This window comes from Pagrus pagrus, assembly GCF_965226575.1.
Source record: "Pagrus pagrus genome assembly, chromosome: 24".
NCBI classification, from domain to species: Eukaryota; Metazoa; Chordata; class Actinopteri; order Spariformes; family Sparidae; genus Pagrus; species Pagrus pagrus.
In genome coordinates, this window is record NC_140206.1 from 9,713,466 (window position 1) to 9,732,213 (window position 18,748).

The 18,748-nt window shown below is 44.0% G+C and overlaps 1 protein-coding gene across 2 annotated transcripts in view; it reads right to left on the bottom strand.

Annotated features, from left to right (window-relative positions):
- LOC311253309 (fidgetin-like) overlaps positions 1 to 16,273 on the bottom strand; it is a 35,578-nt gene extending 19,305 nt beyond the window's left edge. The window contains exons 1-2 of one of the 2 annotated variants that reach the window (XM_084347188.1): positions 16,088 to 16,273; positions 15,282 to 15,312 (exon numbers count right to left, since the gene is read on the bottom strand). In XM_084347188.1, coding sequence (XP_084203314.1) covers positions 15,282 to 15,306 — 25 coding nt within the window. In that variant the 5' untranslated portion in view covers positions 15,307 to 15,312; positions 16,088 to 16,273. Of the gene's footprint in view, positions 1 to 15,281; positions 15,313 to 15,483; positions 15,738 to 16,087 lie in introns of those variants that run through there. The other variant, XM_084347187.1, reaches the window with a different exon arrangement.
- Positions 16,274 to 18,748: the final 2,475 nt, after the last annotated feature.

The window sequence follows — 18,748 nt, forward strand, 5'->3', positions numbered from 1 at the left end:
GACAGCAGATGTAAGGCTCCGGCTAACAGGCTACGTCTGATCTCACATTACCACGCCGGAGCTGGGTTTATCACACACACACACACATGCACACACTCAGGCGTACATACATGCACGGAGACCGGCATATGGGCCAACACGCACCAACATATGGACACACACACACACACTCTCTCTTATCCTTTGCTTTTCCCTCAGTCAGTCTCACACACCCTCTCCTCAGGTGACATCCAGCAGCATCGTGTCATTGTCTATCGATCAATAGCTGTAATCACATTCACAGGCGATGAACACGGTAGCGGGCTCTGTGCTGTGAACACAGGCTTCTCAGTTTATCCCTCGGCTGCTGATTTCACGGGCTAAAATGACAACCACCGCTGGCAGATTCTATCAGCTGGACTCGCGAGGTAATATAAAAAAAAAAAGGAAGCATACAGTATTTACTTATGAAGCGAATAAAAGCGCCGTACTCTGCCAGCTGCTGTCGAGGCCACTTACGCTCAGCTAACATCTACACTCAGGGTCTCAGGGTGGCTACGCCTGAAAGTGACACACAACTTGTCACGTTCGGATTATTAATAACAATAAAAGGGTAGTTTTGCTGCTTTATGCCACCTGAAAACGAGTGTCAACCCTCCCTGTAAGAACAACCACCCAGAGGAGATTAGGATGGCTTAGTCTCTTGTTAAAACACACTTTTATAGTCTGGCCCTCCTGTCTCCCGCACCATTTGTTTTACTCTTTGTTTTATTGTTTTAATTCTTTGTGGTATTTTATTTTGTGTCTACGTTTTACTGCCATTCTCTGTATACTTTATTTGATGGTGCTATTGATTTCATGATTGTTTCATGTTTGTTGTTTTAACCCTGTGAAGCACCGTGTAAACCTTGTTTTGGAAAGGTGCTACATGAAGAAAGTTATTACCTCCGCCAAGGAGGGTATGTTTTCATCCATGTCCATGTGTTGGTTGGTTTGTCACCAGGACAACACAAAAACTACTGATCGGATTTCAATGAAACTTGGGTGGTGGATGGGTCTTAGCCCAGAATAGTGCCCATTGACTTTTGGTGCGGAACCGATTAAAGGGACAGTTCCAGGATTTTTTTCTCACTTTCTTTAAAGGTGCACTATGTATTTTGGAAAAGATATTCAAACTCAGAGGGTTTGTTAGTTTGTGTTAGCGGACTTTATTTCTAAACTAACGTTAGCTACTGTTGCTCTCTGTTAGTGGAGCATAGCGAGGCACTGAGATGAGGCCCTCCTTTGGACTGTCATGGAAGTCCTTTACAAGGAAATCAGCAGCATTAAACAACAAAAACAAATCATCCACAAGCTTGTATAGACAACTGAGAGAGACGGGGAAGGTCTCATTTTTCCTCTCATGTTACAATCCGCTCCATTTTACAAATACGAAAGTGATTAATACATTGGTAATGGCACAAATTGCTACAAGGAGCCCCTTTAATAGTGTGGCCTGAAAGTTGTCAGCTCTTTTAAGGAGCTTTTTAAACGTTGTCTTTTGATCGGCTTGACATTCTCAGATGTCACGACTAAGGACATTTCACCTTTCAATTGAAGTTTTCTTCTTGACATTAACCCAAGTAATGATTCAGGTCATTCAACTGTCTTTACATCACAAAACCACTGCAAAAAAAAAAAAAAAAGAAAAAAGAAATTTGTTTGATGAAGAGCTGGACATTCCTGTTAGTGTTGAACTTACAATGTGACCTTAAATAGCTTTTAACTTAAAAAATATCTTCACTAAGCATATAGATTGACAGATGTTTGTATGATGGAAGGTTAAAGTGCAGAGCCTGCAGTGCATTTTGCAGAGCCCCGACTCAAAGCCACTGAAGCTGTGAAGCAAACACAAAATAAGATATTTAATGTCTCTGCTAACTATTCTGCATTTTCCCTCCAGTTCTGCCTGATCTGGAGTGAGAAGGACCAGGACCTTGATAACAGTGCGAATGTGAATGTTTGTGTGTTTGTTGGCAACTTAATGTACTTTCACATATTTTCAGCGCAATATTTTCTCACAGCAGCAGCAGTTAGAAAGTCTTGTTTTCACTCTTACTAAATAAATAATTACAGCTTTATTACTGTGGGGCGCAGCGTCAACCCTCAGGCTAACACTGGATCTGTACTTGTTTGTCATCTGGAGGAAAACCAAAGTACTGTATCTCTAAAAAAAAAAAAACATGTTCTAGTTTTGGGAACCAAAACATTTCCTATTCAGAGAGACAGGGCTGTCGACTCCACTGTAGGAACCGCTATTTCTGTGACACTTTCCCCCATAATTCAAGATGAACATGGTTGTGACCGGTGTAGAGGGAGAGAGCCGGGGAGATAAACATCGTCTGGATCGTTGCAGAAAACGGGAATATGATCAGGTAGAGACGTGTTAAAAGGATGCGATTCGACAGGGGAGAAAAGGACGTGAAGTATTTATCGACAAGATGAGCTGTGACATAAGATAAGGAGTGACTCCGCTGTCCTGCTGGAAGATGAATGTCATTCCGCCATTCAAGTCCCAGGAGGGAGATGAGTCAAGGCCGAGGAACGACGGGGCCGACAGGACAGCCTGAAATACAGGCTGTGATATTTTCATTTTTGGAAAGTCGTCACAGTACAGTCATTCCCTGCGAAAATTAAACTTTTTGGTGATGCATTTTGTTTCTGAAGAAATCACGATCATTTATTCAGACTCTTCCGAGAACATACTCAGACCTGCAGCGCCTAAACACTGATTAAAGATGCACTATGTAGTTTTGGAGGGAAGAAATTGTACTGATTATGTCTAAACAAACTCAAGACACAATTTCATACTGTTTTACTTTGTTTATATGTGGCGGACCCCGCCACCTTTCTAGCTTCAAACAGTGTTCTGGGACCTTATTTTCCTCTGAGAACAGCTTGTTTAGTATTATCACCTCATTAATATAGTAAATATTAAAATTCTGAGTTTGAATTTCTACATAGCGCCCCTTTAAATGGATCATTTCATTTTGTAAACAGTATCATGCAGTTGCGGATGCTCCGGCCCCTGTCAACAACTTGCACTAACAGCTGACCAGATGTGTCCGAGGGTTTCAGCGTCTCCTAGCAACAGTAAAAACGTTCTGGCCCTGCGAGCAAATCCGAGAACCACACCACGGATTTCTATAGTGTCATTTTTAATGGTTTGCTGCCACTGTGCATTTAACTTGAGGAGATGCTGTGTGTGTACTGTTACGCCGCGTCGGGGCCCGGGCCGACACCGCTTTCCCCCGGCTTAATCACGGCTTTTGGCGTCGCGGTTCATCAAGTTGCTAGTTGCGCCGAGGCTCTCGGACGTGGCCGCGGGCCTCTTATCTTATCAGTCAATCGGCGACGGCACGCAGGAAATGAGACACACAACTGCGATACTGCCAACAACACTCAACTGTCAAGACACGCTGGCTCAATTACCATACCGTAGCACAAAGACTCGCACCAAACAGGATGCGCGGCACGGCGCTGAAGTGGATAAACTGAATTGCTGACGTTATACAAGCTAAGTCATTAGTCGCATCCATATAGGGGGAACCGAGAGCTCGGTGGGGGAGAGAAGACGGAGGTGTTGTTTTATTTGGTGTAGCTGCGCACAAAAGAGGAAGTGGTAAACTTCTTGCAGCCCGGACATAAAATCTGCATTTTTCTAATCATGAGTGTGAGTGTTTGTTTCTGATGCGGCCCCCTCATATTACTGTACTTGTTTGCTGCCTCTGTCTGGAGATGGAAAAGGAAAAAGGGGAGGAGGGGAGGAGGAGGAGGAGGAGGAGGAGGAATGATATAAAGAGAGAGACAGACAGACAGAAACAGAATGAGAAACAGATACAAACAAAGACGGAGACAAACACACGGAGAGGAAGAGGGAGAGAGACACAGACACAGGGATAGAGGGAGAGATAGGGAGGGATGCTGCATGTGTGTACTGCATCCCAAGGGATCACTTACTCAGTATAGACACAGTACTGGAGGACAGAGCACAGCAAGGGTTCATTGGCCAAAATCTCTCCTCTTTACACACACATACACACTCACCATCCCTCCAAGCAATATTCCTGTAAGCACTCGTCCACTGAGAATAACCGCATTGACTGAAGTGGAGTCAATGTAAGAGGACGATAGAATGAGGGGAGGAAGAAAAAAATGAAAACGGAGGGATCAGGCGGAAGCAGCAGGAGGAGGAGTGTCCACCTGGCCAGTGTCCAGGGGAATTAAACAGTCTGTTTACCGCTCTCAGCGCCTCAGCAGCGCCATGTTAGCCTAATGGCACGGACATGAAGCCAATTGATTTGTGGACCAATAGACCTGTCCCACAGCACAGGCAGATTACCTAGATCACTGGCTCTGCATCGAGTAGACATCGCTTCTCATTCGCGCCCCACAGGCAGTGGAATGTGAACACGGTTTAATGCGCGTCTGTGTGGGCATGCTTGCATATATGTACACGTGTCCTTCAGATCAGAGCATGAAACAAGCGAGCTGGTTCATATCTGCGGGGGCTTATGCTCAACTTGCATACTGCCGCATAACTTGGACCTCATTTATTATATTATCTGAGTGATTATATATGCTTCTCCTTGGGTGTATGGTTGGGCCAACATAAATAATTACAACCGATGTTATTGTAATCTGAAAATAACAATGTTGTTAAAGATATGGTTTGAGACGAAACTCTGTCATTGTGACTATAATTTAAAGGAAAAGTTCATCCAAAAATTAAAATGTAGTCATTATCTAGTCGCCCCTAAGCCGATTTAAAGTCAGATGAAGTTTCAACGTCCACAAAACATTTCTGTTGCGTGGTTTAGCTCAGACGGGGTGCGCGCTAACGCTTTTAGCTTAGCAGCTACAGTCAAGATTTCGTCTTAAAAAGGTGTAAATAACACATTTTCTAATAAATTTGGGATCTTAGGGCTTCTGGAGATTTGGATTACGCCGGACGAGCTGTATGAAGCCATTTTTCTGGTTGTTTGTTTACGTTTTGAAACAAGTTCCCATCTACTTCAGTTGTTCAGGAGAATGTTGGAACGTTGTTTTGCTGTGAAGCTCCAGAAATGTTTTGTGGACTATGAAACTGGGTAGATATTGACTGAATATTCATTTTTGGGTTAACGTTTCCTTTAAAGTATTAATCTAACAGCATACAGACAGACATTTTATGACAAAAGTAATAATATATTCACTGATATCAGCCTCAAGATTGGTAAGTTACAGCAAAATGATTAACTGCCTCTGGACTTATGTCAGTGGATGTTTTGATATCACAGGCAACTAACAACACTGCTGACAGCTCACGCTAACGTAACGTTAGCTTAAGTGGCTGAAGCGCAGAGCTGTCAACAGAATTGTTAGGTTGACGCCGTGGAGCTACTTTACAGCTTGAGATATTAATTATGAGAACCGAATGTGATGAGATTAATATTATTCTGTCATTTAAACTCAATAACTGCGAAGCTACATGCTAGCTAACGGTGTGAAATGAACGTGAAGCCACAGCTGAGATCATTTCTGCAGAACAAGACTCAATAAAAAGCCCGTTTCATCTTCCTTCCTGGTATACAGAGAGCATAATTAACCAGACAGCCAAGAGTTTCTCTTCTGTTGTTTTTCATGAACACACATAAAAGTTAATTAGCTACAGCCGAGTAGATTTACCAGCGACAAATACCATTATAGAAGAGGAAGTCAAAGGTCGCAGGCTCGAACTTTTAAATTATGGAAAAATCGCGGCTTTTCTCTTTTAAAGAAAAAAAATATCAGGATTTCGACATAAAATCAATTAACTTCCAGCTTCATAGTCCAAGCAAGTCGTCATTATTTACACATGTGAAGAGCTTCTTTTCTGTCGCGTTACATCAGTTTCACCATTTTACATAGAAGTTTTCCAGCTCTAATGGCTCCTTCTCAAAGCTAAATATGATTAAGTAAGAATAAACGTATGATGGCCCCGCTAAAAGCTTTATTTTCTCTGTTCCAGTGAGGCTCATATATAAGAGAAACAAACAGTATGTACATAGAGTACACACCTGATGTCAGGATGTGAAAGTGTGGAGTTTAGCGGGTGATATTTTCCCACAAGGATACAGTGGAGCTAATGCACGGTGCACATTTGTGGCATTAACAGCGCGTATTGTCCCAAATTGAATGTTACACCCGAATAAAAAAAAAAAACCTCGCTGCAGGACAATGAGAGACCACACACACTTGAAACTACAGTTGTCCATGTGTACGGCCGAGGAGTGAGAATAATTCCACATTCTCCACAGTTTTCACTCATGTCAGTGTCCCGGTTGATAAGCATGAAAATCCATTTATCTACAAAGGAACTGTATGGTCCATATTGGACAATGTCTCTTTCATGGTCCCTTGCAGGCCCTCTCTCGTCCACAAAGCCGCCCAACTGACTCCACCACGTCTGTAATAGGCCACATTCATTTGATATGGACACATCAAGGGAGATATTGCGGTGGGTTTTGCCGTGCATCAAGAGGAGTGGAGCTGGTTCACAGAGGCAGCAATATGCTCTGAACATAAAAGAACAATGGACGAGAGGCAGATGCATTTAGGCAGAAAGTAAAAAAAAAAAAACAGTGGACACGGTGCCGGCCTGGACATGGACACCCAACATGTTTGCTGGGATGGAGACGCAGTAAGGCTTACTGTCATTGTCATTCAGCCCTTTTCTCCCTTTGAGAGCCTGCAGTGTGAGCAGGAGGACAGAGATCCAGAATTAGGTGTCTGAGGAGGAGGAAGAGGAGGAGGAGGAGGAGCCGTCAGATTACAGATTAGAAGGTGGGGAAGTGGTGGGATTAAACATGCGGTCTAGATGGTAGCCCGACTAATACAGCTCACAGCTCGGCTGAGGGCGTTGTCAAATTTAGTCCTGTGGATTACACTGTGGCGAGTCCACTGACGAGCCACGCCGGGGGAAATGCTGGCGAAGAAAAACGACCCTCCTGGAGACTCTTATTGAAACACTTTCCACGGTGGTCAATGTTATTCATTGCTCATCTAATCCATATTTGTGTAAATGAGGTGCGCGGAGCTTTACAACACAAGGCAGACACAAAAACCTCTGAGACTCCGGTATTAACAATGATGCTACGTCTTAACCACCCTCTGGCTAATGCAGCTAATGAATGAGAAAGCGCTAGCAGGCTAACGGCTCTAATTCTCCTTCACAGGCTATCATGTTGCAGCCCGGAGACGGATCAATACCATTTGCTCAACACACAGGAGGCCTGGGAATCTATAAAAGGGCTTTTATTGAGTAATTAAACACCCATTACTGTCCCGTGCAGCCAAACAATAAATTTGATCAGCCTCTCAGGCGCAGATCCAGCCGTGATTAATACTCAGTGCATGCATGACATAAAAGACCACAATGACATTTTGTTAAGTCCTGTCTTAGACCCTCTGACGGTGCCGGGATAAGAGTTCGGCTGCTTACTGTGGCAGTTTCAAGGTTGTTTAGCGTGCGGACGGACCTGAAGAGAGCCCCGTCCTCAGTACATACTGTCCGTCCCTGAAGGACTCGGATCGAATCCCAGCAACACCTGCTGTCCTGAGGACGCCCATCGCGGGGATGTGCCCTCAAACAAAACTATTTTACTTATACTTTTTTTTATATTTGCACTTCAGATTCTATCATTTTAAAGACGGACAATACAGACAAGTTACTACTTAACATGGCATTAATATTTCTAAATGTCATTTTTATGAGTGTGACTATTACTAGATGTTTTGGGCCGAGGCTGATACTGATATTAGAGTAAAAAATTATATTTTTTTCCAGCACACTGGCCAATATACGTGGGTTATGTGCTTATCAGACACAAAGAACTGTTATGGAAGCAGGATATTTTACAGTTTAACGGACTTCACTGGGAATTTAACTATTATAAACCATCCCCAGCATCTATTTTCTGCATTATAAACTCTAAACACAAAGTTTTAATATCGGCGCATACTGGAATCGATATATCTGTAAATCAATAACATTAAAATGTGTTATTGGTGTAGGCTTAATACATATATACAATACATATAAGGCAGAGGCGAATGTTATATACTGCTCACCTTTATAATTGTAGCATTTATAAGAAATATATGAACATTTAAAAATATGGTACAACTTTTTACAAAGTGCTGCTCAATATATCTAAAAAGAAAGAAACATTTTAAACAGGTGTTACAAAGTGTTTTTGAATATATCCATTTAAAAAAAGTATTTTAAACAGTTATTTAACATTGTAAAAAAGGCAAATAGTACCAAGTTAGATTAGATTTAGATTAAACTTGATAAAACCTTTGGGAGACTATCATTCCACTGACTGCATGAGGAGAAGGAAGATGCACACACTGTGAGGACAACTTCATTCTCGCATAACTGAAAGTAAAAAGCAATGTCGCTGTTGTTTGGGGTCTTCGCTTTACTATTCACCCCGTTCACAGCGGCTGAAGGGTCGACTGTTTTTTCTTCCCCAATTTTCCCAACGTCCTTCCCTACACTCGCACAATTCAAAAACCTGTTACAATCCCATCCTTGTTGGAGAATATTTAGCGTTGTTGAGCCAACAATATGGCATCTGGGTGATTCTCCTAAATATGAATGGCCCATTCACGAGGCTCAATGGAGTCGCTTGGCAATGGCCCTTCTTCCCCTCCCTCCTCCATACTCAAAACAATATTCAGCGCAGCAGTCTTGGCACTTTTCCCCGAAATCAACAAAAGAGGAACTCGAAGCTGTCCCTGAAACCCTCAAAGCATTAAGCCTCTGTGAGATGCAAGTACTTGGCACAAGCAAAGCGATTTAACGACAATGGGCAAATCATACAGTGCTTTGTGAGATTTAGGGGATACAATAGCACTCCGTTTCCAAAGCACACATTAGTAAGCATGTCATTGGGACCCCCTGGGGGATTTGAGCAGCCTAGAGGATTGTGTAGTGAAGAGGATAAATATATGTTACAGGGCTAAAAGATGGACCGCTGCCAACGCCTCCCCTCCATCACTCTACATACTGTGGATTATGAGTGTGTGGAATACATTAATAGATTAATCTTCTGAACACACAAACTAACCCACAAACTGAACCCATTTGGCTTGTTAAGCGTATACATCGCAACACATCCAAAATCAATTTACCACCATTTAACAGAGCTCAAGAGGTGCAGATGAGGAGAGATTCTCGCCTCACTAAAAAAAAAAAAAAAAAAAGAGAGAACGAACTCCTGCCACAAAAATAAAAACCTAAAAAAAAAAAAAACTTGTTATAAATGTGCGGCGCTTGCAGCCATGCTGACCTCTGAGTGCTAAACAAAACCAACAACGGACAAGCAGACACCCACTCAAAAGTCAATACCATGCGTGCCTCCTCTTCCTCTTGTATGGTTAATGCATGATGCCAGGTAGGGGAGACAGACGGAGAGTAGGATCTCATTATACGCTGCATGCTATCATTAGCTATCTACCACATGTGTCCATCCTGCCAACAGAGTTGTACAAGAAACACCCTAATGCTCTCGCCTGCTTCCAGTGGGGAAACTTGGCCCACACACACACACACACACACACACACGGTACAAGTATGCATGTAAATAATCACAGGTGAGCATACTAACACGTTCCTACCTCAGCAGGCCTCGGCGCACACAGATTTCGAGTCATTTTTAAGTTGTTTTTCAGACAGAAATATGGGGATTTGCTGCCTTTCTTTTTTTTATTTGACTGTAAACTGAATATCTTTGTGTTGTTAGGCTGTTGTCGGACAAAGGGAGATTTTTAAAGATGTCATTTTGGACTCGGGGAAATAGGGATGGCAGATTTATCGATAATATAATCAAATTATTAGTCGTGGCTCACATACACGGATGTACAAGATGCAGCACGGACGCAAGACGGACAGTAGTCAAAAGCTGAAACCATTAGTCGATTAATTGACTGACAGGAAAATAATCTTTTTAAGCAAAAATAGTGAAATGATGCAACAATTTCTCAGGTTCCAGCGTCTCAAATGTGAACATTTGCTGCTTTCCTTTTCTTTGTATGGCTTAAACTGAATATCTTGGGGTTTGGAGGTTTAGATGTTAACAATTTGTTGATTAATTCATCAACAGAAAAATAATCTTTTAATAAAAAACTATTTAAGTAATCAACTAATTGTTTCAGTCAATTATTAAGCAAAAAATAGTGAGATAATGCAACAATTTCTAATGTTCCAGCTTCTCCAATGTGACGATGCTGCTTTACTTTTCTCTAAATGACTGTAAAGTGAATATCTGTGGGTTAAAGATATTTAAAGGGTGTCACTTTGGACTTTGGGAAACTGGGATGGCAGATTTATCAATAACAAAATCAAAGACTTCAATTCAACATAAGCACCGATTCAAGTAAGACGATCGACTAGAGCTGAAACCATTAGTCGACAAGTGTTTCCCACACATATAGTTTACTGGGGCCGGCCGAGCGCCCAGGTATATCTGGCAATGCATTTATTCAGTTTTTATTTATTCCCGGCACCACTGGTCGATTAATAAATTGACAGAAAAATAATTGATTTTAGTCAATGATCATTAATCAGTCATTTTTTACAAAAATAATGAAAAAATGCGACAATATCTCAGTTTGCAGCTTCTCAGATGTGATTATTTGCCGCTACTCGAAGTTGTTTTTCGTATTTCTTCTCTATTTTCTGATCGAAGCAGAGAATTGGCAGCCTCATCGATAATGACTATAATTGTCAGACGCAGCCTTACAATGGCCGCTGCAGTATGTGAAGCTCTGTAGCGACTAGCGATAGCAGTTGTTTTTCCCTCCCGCTCCCAGTTTGTGCCCATCTCCCAGAGGCCACAGGCAGCTCAGTGATGCTGTGCCACACGCCCAGCCACTCAACATCCTTTGTGTCCATCCCCTGGCAGCCTGCCAAGCTCAAACACACACACACACACACACACACACACACACCAATTCTCCCTCGCACCCAATGAGCCATTGTTCATTAGCGCGCACGCACACCTTTTGCCGGCGCGCAGACAAAAAAAGTGTCCTGACTTACTTGCCGCTTGCGCAAGATGCCTCGCTAATCAAGACGTTCAAACTGAGCCGCAGACGTGGGGGGGAGGTGGGGGTTGAAGGGGAGGGAGGTGGGGGGGCGCGGCAGCAGACGGCCACTATCTGGCCAAGGCACGCTGTTAACAAAATCAGATCATCCAGCCAGAGCCAGAAAGAGAAGAGCAGCGGCGGCGAGAGATTACAGTCAGATCCATCCTCTCTCCTCGCTGTCATTTTCTTTGGCCCTTGTGAAAAAAAAAAAAAGAAAGAAAGAGGATGGGGATGGGGGGAGAGAAAAAAAGGCCCTCGTCTGCCTCATCTGCGTTCTCCATCGTCGGGCCAAATGATTGGCGAGCGTCTCCGCATATCAATGCACAATTTAACTTAAGACTTCCATGGCAATAACCTAATTAGAAACGGCGCCTTCTCATTTGAAGGCACAATGTAAAGGATAAGCTGTGCGCCGCCATGTCTATTGAGGTCTAATGGTGCAGAATATTCCAAAGTGGAAGTCAGATTTTTTTTTTTTCCTTTCCTCTTTTTCTTTTTTTTTTTTAATAAGTCCTTAGCATATTTAACGCTTCCACATGCTGAATGTTTTAATATCTGCCAGAGAATCCGGGCCATGGGTGGTGGAGATTGCTGGTAAAGAGTAAAGAGAGGTGAGCGGGGGTCTGCTTAAAATTCAGAGAAAGGGGGCAGCGGATTGCAAAGGAAGGTAGGAGGGAGAGAGAGGGAAAGAAAAAAAAATCTACAGCTTTGATTCGATTAAAACGTATGAAAATGACGCATTACATAAACCAAAAGAAACTTCAAACATTTGAGTGGATTGGGAGTTCAAAGAAAGGGAGATAATGCTTTTTAACGCTGGAATTAACATGGAAATGAATTTAGCCGGATGTCTCTTTTCGAAAGGAGGTGGAGGAGAAGTCTGGAAAATTTGGCGCCACTGATCTTAGATCAGTTTTGGGCTTTTCCCTCCACTGACCGCTTCTTATTTTCACTTCAATTTCATCTCTTTTCAACCTAAAATCTGCCGTTCGATCATTTGAAATGTAAGGATTTGACTTTGAAAAAAACCCCTCATCAAACCTGTGATCTCTCAAGTGTTACCTGGATACATAAAAGCGCCGTCTCGGTATTAAGCGTCACAGGTTACAGCAGCGGTAAGCTCTGCAGGTATTATTCCAGCCCTGAGTCAGTCCTGTGTGGATACCCCCTCGCCTTAAGTACACCCATCAGATTCTGACTGGATAATAACCAGTCAGCACTGGGCGAGAGACGCGAGGGCAGAGCGAATATAATTTGGAGTGTGTGAGGGCGAACGCTGTGTGTGTGTGTTTGAGAAAACTTCAATTGCAACATGGAGGAGAAAAAAAATAAAAAAATCCATCAACCGGCAACTGTCAGTCACAGCAAACAAAAAAATGCAGCCAGTGTACCAACACTGAAGGAGGAGGAGGAGGAGGAGGAGGATTGAGTGGATCACGGTGTCAAGGATTTTAAGGAATTGGCGTCCACTCATCTACGGAGAGAGAGCCTGCGTTTCGGGCAGCGGCGCTACCGACAGCTGCCTGCCGTCTCCGGGAGAGGAACTTCAGATCGGCGAGGAGGGGCTGTCAGCGAGCACGCAGGGAGACACACAAAGACTTACAACGGCCTCGCTACAGTTAGCTGACACACACAGCCCCGGCACTGTCTTGTGGGACGAACGAGAGAGGGAAGGATGGAGAGAGAGAGAGAGAGAGGGAGGAAATAAGTGGACAAAGAGTGAAATAGATGAGAGAGCAGGGAGACAAGACGGGCTGACGCACTGTCGAGCAAACGTGGAGAAAAGAGAGGGGGTGTGTGTGGTGGTGTTGTGGGGGGGGGGGGTGGATGAGAAGACAAGAGAGAGATGGAGAGAGTGAAACAGACAGACAGGTCCGAGAGGGATTTGTTCTATTTGCATGCGCCGGGCTCCCATGGGGTCCAGCTCCGCTCGGCGAGCCCAGAGCACAAAAGATAACACTTAACATATTTGCTAAAAGATGACAACCCTGGCTGGATCTCGTTTGAAGAGGCCCTTTGTCAGGACGTGCAGACAGGAGAAATCCACTGATATGGATGCAGCAGAGACTCACAAATGTCTCTCTCTCTCTCTCTCTGTGTGTGTGTGTGTGTGTGTGTGCAGAAAGCACAATATTTCCCCACATCGCCTTTACATCTGGCAGAAGTCCCACGGGGGGCGGGCTAGATCGCACGCCGGTGGCTCCGGGACGGTAAAACAGCTTTTAATGGTAAACATTACAGACTGATAGAAAGTGTCAGGATAATTTATTTATACGGTCCCACCGGGAGTAGCTGAACCACCTTCGCAGCGCAGCGGCTCTCGCTATTCATTTGAGGGAAAAAGTCTGTATTTAGATAAATAAAGGCGAGCGTAAAAAGAGGGGGTGCCTGTTTGTAAAGCAGTTTTTCTTCTGCTCCTATTATCTCCCCTTCTCTCTGTCCCTATTAGCTGTATCGGGGGGGGCTGCCGGAGATGTGAGGCGATATGTTATGTGTATAATGAGGGGGATTATTGCTACTGTCACTGCAACACGCGCAGACAGCGGATGCAGAGGGACAGATCTTAAGCCGGGGACTGTAGCAAACAAATAGACTCGGGAGGAATAAACAAACCGCTGAGTATCTACATTATTTACATTACACACACACACGCAAAAATGACACGCGCACGGCTGCGCCCGGGCTTCCTCGACTCCTGCACGCACACACAAACTCACGCATCCCCATCACTTCCCCCATGAGTGTCTTACTTAACCACAAAACAGCAGCAGAACAAGCTGACAATTTGAGGAAACTTCCTTCAAATATCTCGAATAAAATAAGAATCGAGTGCAACCAAACTCCAGTCATTTTTTAGCAAATTCTACAAAACGAGCTGCAGAAAAAAGTCGTATTTTACGCATCACCTGTGTGCTGCTGGAATAAAATTTAAATCAGAGCACCTGAGCGTTATATCACCACAGTTAAAGTTTGACAATATGGACACACACTCACACACACCTATAAAAGGCAGCAACGTTTACAAGGTGGTAAAAAATGCAGCGCGCGTTTGTGTGTGTGTGCGTTTGTGTGTGCGCAAAAACCGACAAGTGCATCAGCAGGAGAAAGCAGGAAACAGCACATGACGTGAAGCAAATAACTGTGTGTGTGTGTGTGTGTGTGTGTGTGTGTGTGTGTGAGAGAGAGAGCGAGAGAGGGAGAGCGAGCAGTGACAAAGATCAAAGGTGAAAGGTCGAGTCCTCGCTAATAACTGCAACAAAAACCAAGAATGTGCAATCGTGGAAGTTCTCCGTGTGTGTGTGTGTGTGTGTGTGTGTGTGTGTACAGAGAGAAAGACATTGTGATTATTCATTAGAAAACTATCCGCTGCCGGTCTCACTTGCAACAGGGGTGGGATGGTTGTTTTCGATTGCAACAATCCGCCATTGTTCTGCGTGAATGTTGGAGAACATTTCCTGCAGCTTCGTGTAAATCTGTGTTTTTTGTTTTTAAATATCTAAAAATTTGAATGGAGTCTGGTGGGGGAATATTCCTGCAGCAAGTTGTGCTCCCTTGCCATAAACTCTGTTTATTCCTGCCATTAAAGCACAATCCCCCTCACGCTGTCATGTTAATAATCACGAGCGGATCTAGCTTTAACGTTATTGAGCGTGAATTATGACATCAAGTGTTGCTTATTAATAAATCCTGATGGTAAATATGCACCGTGGCCTCCAATCACATGCGTGACACCTGGTCCAGTAGACGACGAGTGTGTTAGCGTGTTTTTAAAATGTGAATCAAAATAAAACGTGCACACGAGAAATGTGCAAAAAAAAACAACACTCATCTCTCTTAATAATGTGCAGGTTTGATTATATTTTAAAAGTTCAAAAACAGTGTTCAAAAGCAGGTTTGAAAATCTTTCAAAAATTCAAATTATGGTGTACAAATGTGTCATTTAAATGCAGCCAGATTAGTGTTTCAGTGTTTAAGATGGAAAACATTTTTTGGGGGAGATTTATCCTATAAAATGCAAATTATCTAAACACAGACAGGCTTCATCTGGCACACAAACACACTCTGCACACCTGAAACTCATCTGTGCATTGATTTTTTTAAAAACACAGTGTGATAAGTTGATGTGGGAAAAAGAAAAAGGTACCTACCATAGACGCTGCTGCTGCTGATCATCTCGTGCTGGAGGAGGAAGGAGAGCAAGAGGAAGGAATTAGAGCAAAAAGGGGGGAAAGCTTTACATCACACACACTTCTCTTTTCTCTGTTTTGTTTTTTTGTTGTTGTCTGTGTCCAGCACTGCTCAGATTTCACGGGGCCCACAGCAACTCAATAGGAGACACATGTAACCTACATGCATGTCATTAGAAAGTGGAGCCCGGGATGACAGGCAGGCAGGCAGGAGGTGCAGGAGAAGGAGGAGAAGGAGGTCGAAATCAACTGGTGCAGGAGCGGCTCAAAGTTAAATCTCTTGATAACGCCCTAAATCGTCCCGGCTCTTAAAAAATACATGCCGCGGTGACATTGTATCCGCGCGTAAGGGCAACTTGTTGTAACCGTATCGCCGCAGCGAGGCTGGAGGAGGCTGCGTGTTGCGTTCAAGTTGTGTGTTTTCTTCCCCCCGATTTAGAGAGAGAGAGAGAGAGAGGAGGAGAGAGGAGAGAGAGTGGCGCACAGCACGGCACCGCACACACAGGGAGACCTACAGTAACAGTGCAGCCGTGCCTCTCTGCGGTTTGGCGCAGGTGCGCTCCTTCAAATCACATTTAAAGGGGGGAAAGAAGCGCACGGAGGAATTCACGCAATAAAAGCACAAAGTGCGCGTTATTCCTCTGCTCTCCTCTCCTCCGTCTGCTCCGTCCACTCTGTCTAATTGCAGACGCAGCGGATCACCCCCTCCCTCTCTCCCTCCTCTCTCCTTTCCTTTCCTTTCCTCCAGACTATCCTTCCCTCCTTACCTGCTTTTTTAGCGACAGGTCGACCTCTCACGTGCGGGGGTTAGGGTCGCATCGATCCCGGGGACCGGGTAGCTGCTGATGAACGGGGGGCGCCGAGGTTAAGCCGGGCTGCGAGCGAGCTGAAACCATCCCAAGTTAACGCAGGAAACACTGACCACAGCCACTGCCATGTTGGAATTTCACCAGCCCCGAACAGCTGCTTCTCACACTGACCAGCACGCTCCCCACTGCGCATGCGCCCGGAGGGGTAAAGAGGGGAGAGGAGAGAGAGAGAGAGAGAGAGAGAGAGAGAGAGAGAGAGGGAGGAAAAAAATCCTCAATTCCCAATTACTGCCCATAAGGTTATTATGGGCGTGTGGTTGAGTGTGGTGAGGGTGGCACAGTGAGTCCGAGTGGTGAAGAGATGAAGTGTTGACACAGAATGAGGGATTTTAAAGGTGAGAGAGTCGATTTTCTTTCTACTTTAAAGGGGCACTGTGTGGATTTGGGGAGTCTAAACAAACTAAATAAACAAACTCTGTTTGTTTTCATAGCTGAATAAACAAACTGACTTTAAAGGACGACACGATTTCATACTGTTTTACCTTGTTTATATGTGGCGGACCCTGCCACCTCTCTAGCTTCAGACAGCAGTGACCTTATTTTGTTCTTTCTTCAGTTATTAGAAAAATAAATATTTATGAGTTTGTGTTATTACCTCATTATTTTTGAAAACATTTAAATTCTGCATTTGAATTTCTTCTCCAAATGACACAGTGCCCCTTTAAGAGCATTTGCAGCTAACATTTGTAGCTAAACGAGGAAAAATGAGGATTTTATTTTGGTAGGGTGCGTGTAATAATTCAAAAACAATTATTAATCTGTCATTTTATCACCAGGAAGTTGTTAAATGTTAAATTATTTTTTTTTTTTAGCTCTCTCAGTGAAGCTACAGTCCGCCTATAGCGCACCGACAACCCTCAAAAGCCCCCCCCGGCCCTAGTTTGGAAACCTACCCAAGTGCAACGTGGGGGCAAACCCGCGCAAACGCCTCCCCCCACCGCCTCCCCCGAAAAATCTCGCCGCAGTGTCCGCGTATCTCCCAGTGATAATTATAGTAGCAATATGGAATTAGCAATTGAAGCCCTAATTAGAATGAAAATGTCCCAGTTAGCGAGGTATCAAAGCATCAGCGGGGAGAGCACATTTAAACAAGACATCAAAGATGGAGGAACTGTCAGTTCATTGTTCCTAATCACCCCCATGAGTTCATATAGCAGGCACGTGGCACTTCAAAAAAAACACCCTCCAATCAGATCGAGGGTGTAAATAAATAAAAAAAAACTGAAAGGTCACGTGCGCAGTCAAACAGGCTGCCCTCGAGTCACCAGGTAGAAAAGTGGATCCTTCCCCTTCCTCTTCCTCTTCCCTTATCCTCCACCTGCTCTTATTCCCCGTCTTTGTTTATGAGAGCGGCTGCAGCAGATCACACACTCCTGCAGGCCGGGGGAGCCACAACTTCCCTCTCTCGTATTAATTGTCGTATTTTCCCTCCCTCCTCGTCAATTCATTAAATTTGTCAAGCCTGCGACGCAATCAAGGATTTGTTAGCGTAATTAGAATTGATTGAAAACTCACCTAATCGCCGCGTAATAGCCCTGCAAAGAAGTCTTTTTTAAGGTTGTTATGCGGTGCTAATTATTAGTTAGTAATTAGAAAGAGCCTTAAATTAGCGTCTTTTATGTTTAAGTGAGTAAGAAACGCAGCTTTGTGGTACAACACAGCGTGGCGAGCACGCTCTCCCTGCTCTCTGATTTACATACCGAAGGCAAAGGTATAATTCAAGTGTGTTGAATATGCAGTGTTGCTATAAAAGGCGCCCACATTGATATGGAAAATCTTATGTAGAGTCACACAGGACGCTTTCAGGTTTAATTTCATGACACGTTTTCTGATTTGTGACCAACCGCATATGTGTGTGTGTGTGTGAGAGAGAGAGAGAGAGAGAGTGTGTGTGAGTGTGTGTGGAGGAGATTTAACGGCAACATAAATCTAAATAGATTTTAACTCATTAGCCATTGGAGAGGTAATGATGTAAGTCTGCCACTAATGAGCTTAAGCTCTTAATTGAATAGGAGGGGGGGCGGGGGTGGGGGGGGTGGAGACACACACACACACACACACATGCACATGCACGGACACCCACACAAGTGCACAAAAGGATGCAACTACAAATACCGCCTCCTGTGTTGGCATGGGGTGTTTTTTTCCTCCGTTTTCTCTCTCCGGGGTCATGTGAAGGGGGGGGGGAGTCAGAGTCACATGACCAGCTAAATTTCAACTCCAGCGCCTGCGGACTTCAGTGTCGGCCCTCATCACTTCACCGCTGCACTTTTCGGCGCCTTTTCCCCCACCCCTCGAACGAGAGCACGAACAAACCGCATCTGATGTGCTGTTTATTAAATGAGTACAAGCAACAACAAAAAAACACAAAGGTTTTTTTCCCCACAATAAGCGTCTAATCAAAGCAGCCATTGAACGTCGCGCTAATCAAACTCCAAATGTTCCATATTGGCGGTATAAGAGGGAGAAAACATGCAACAAAAAACCCTGCCGCTTTGATGTCACCTCTTCCAGACACATTTCATATTTTTATTCATCTCTTCCAAATAATTATCAGCA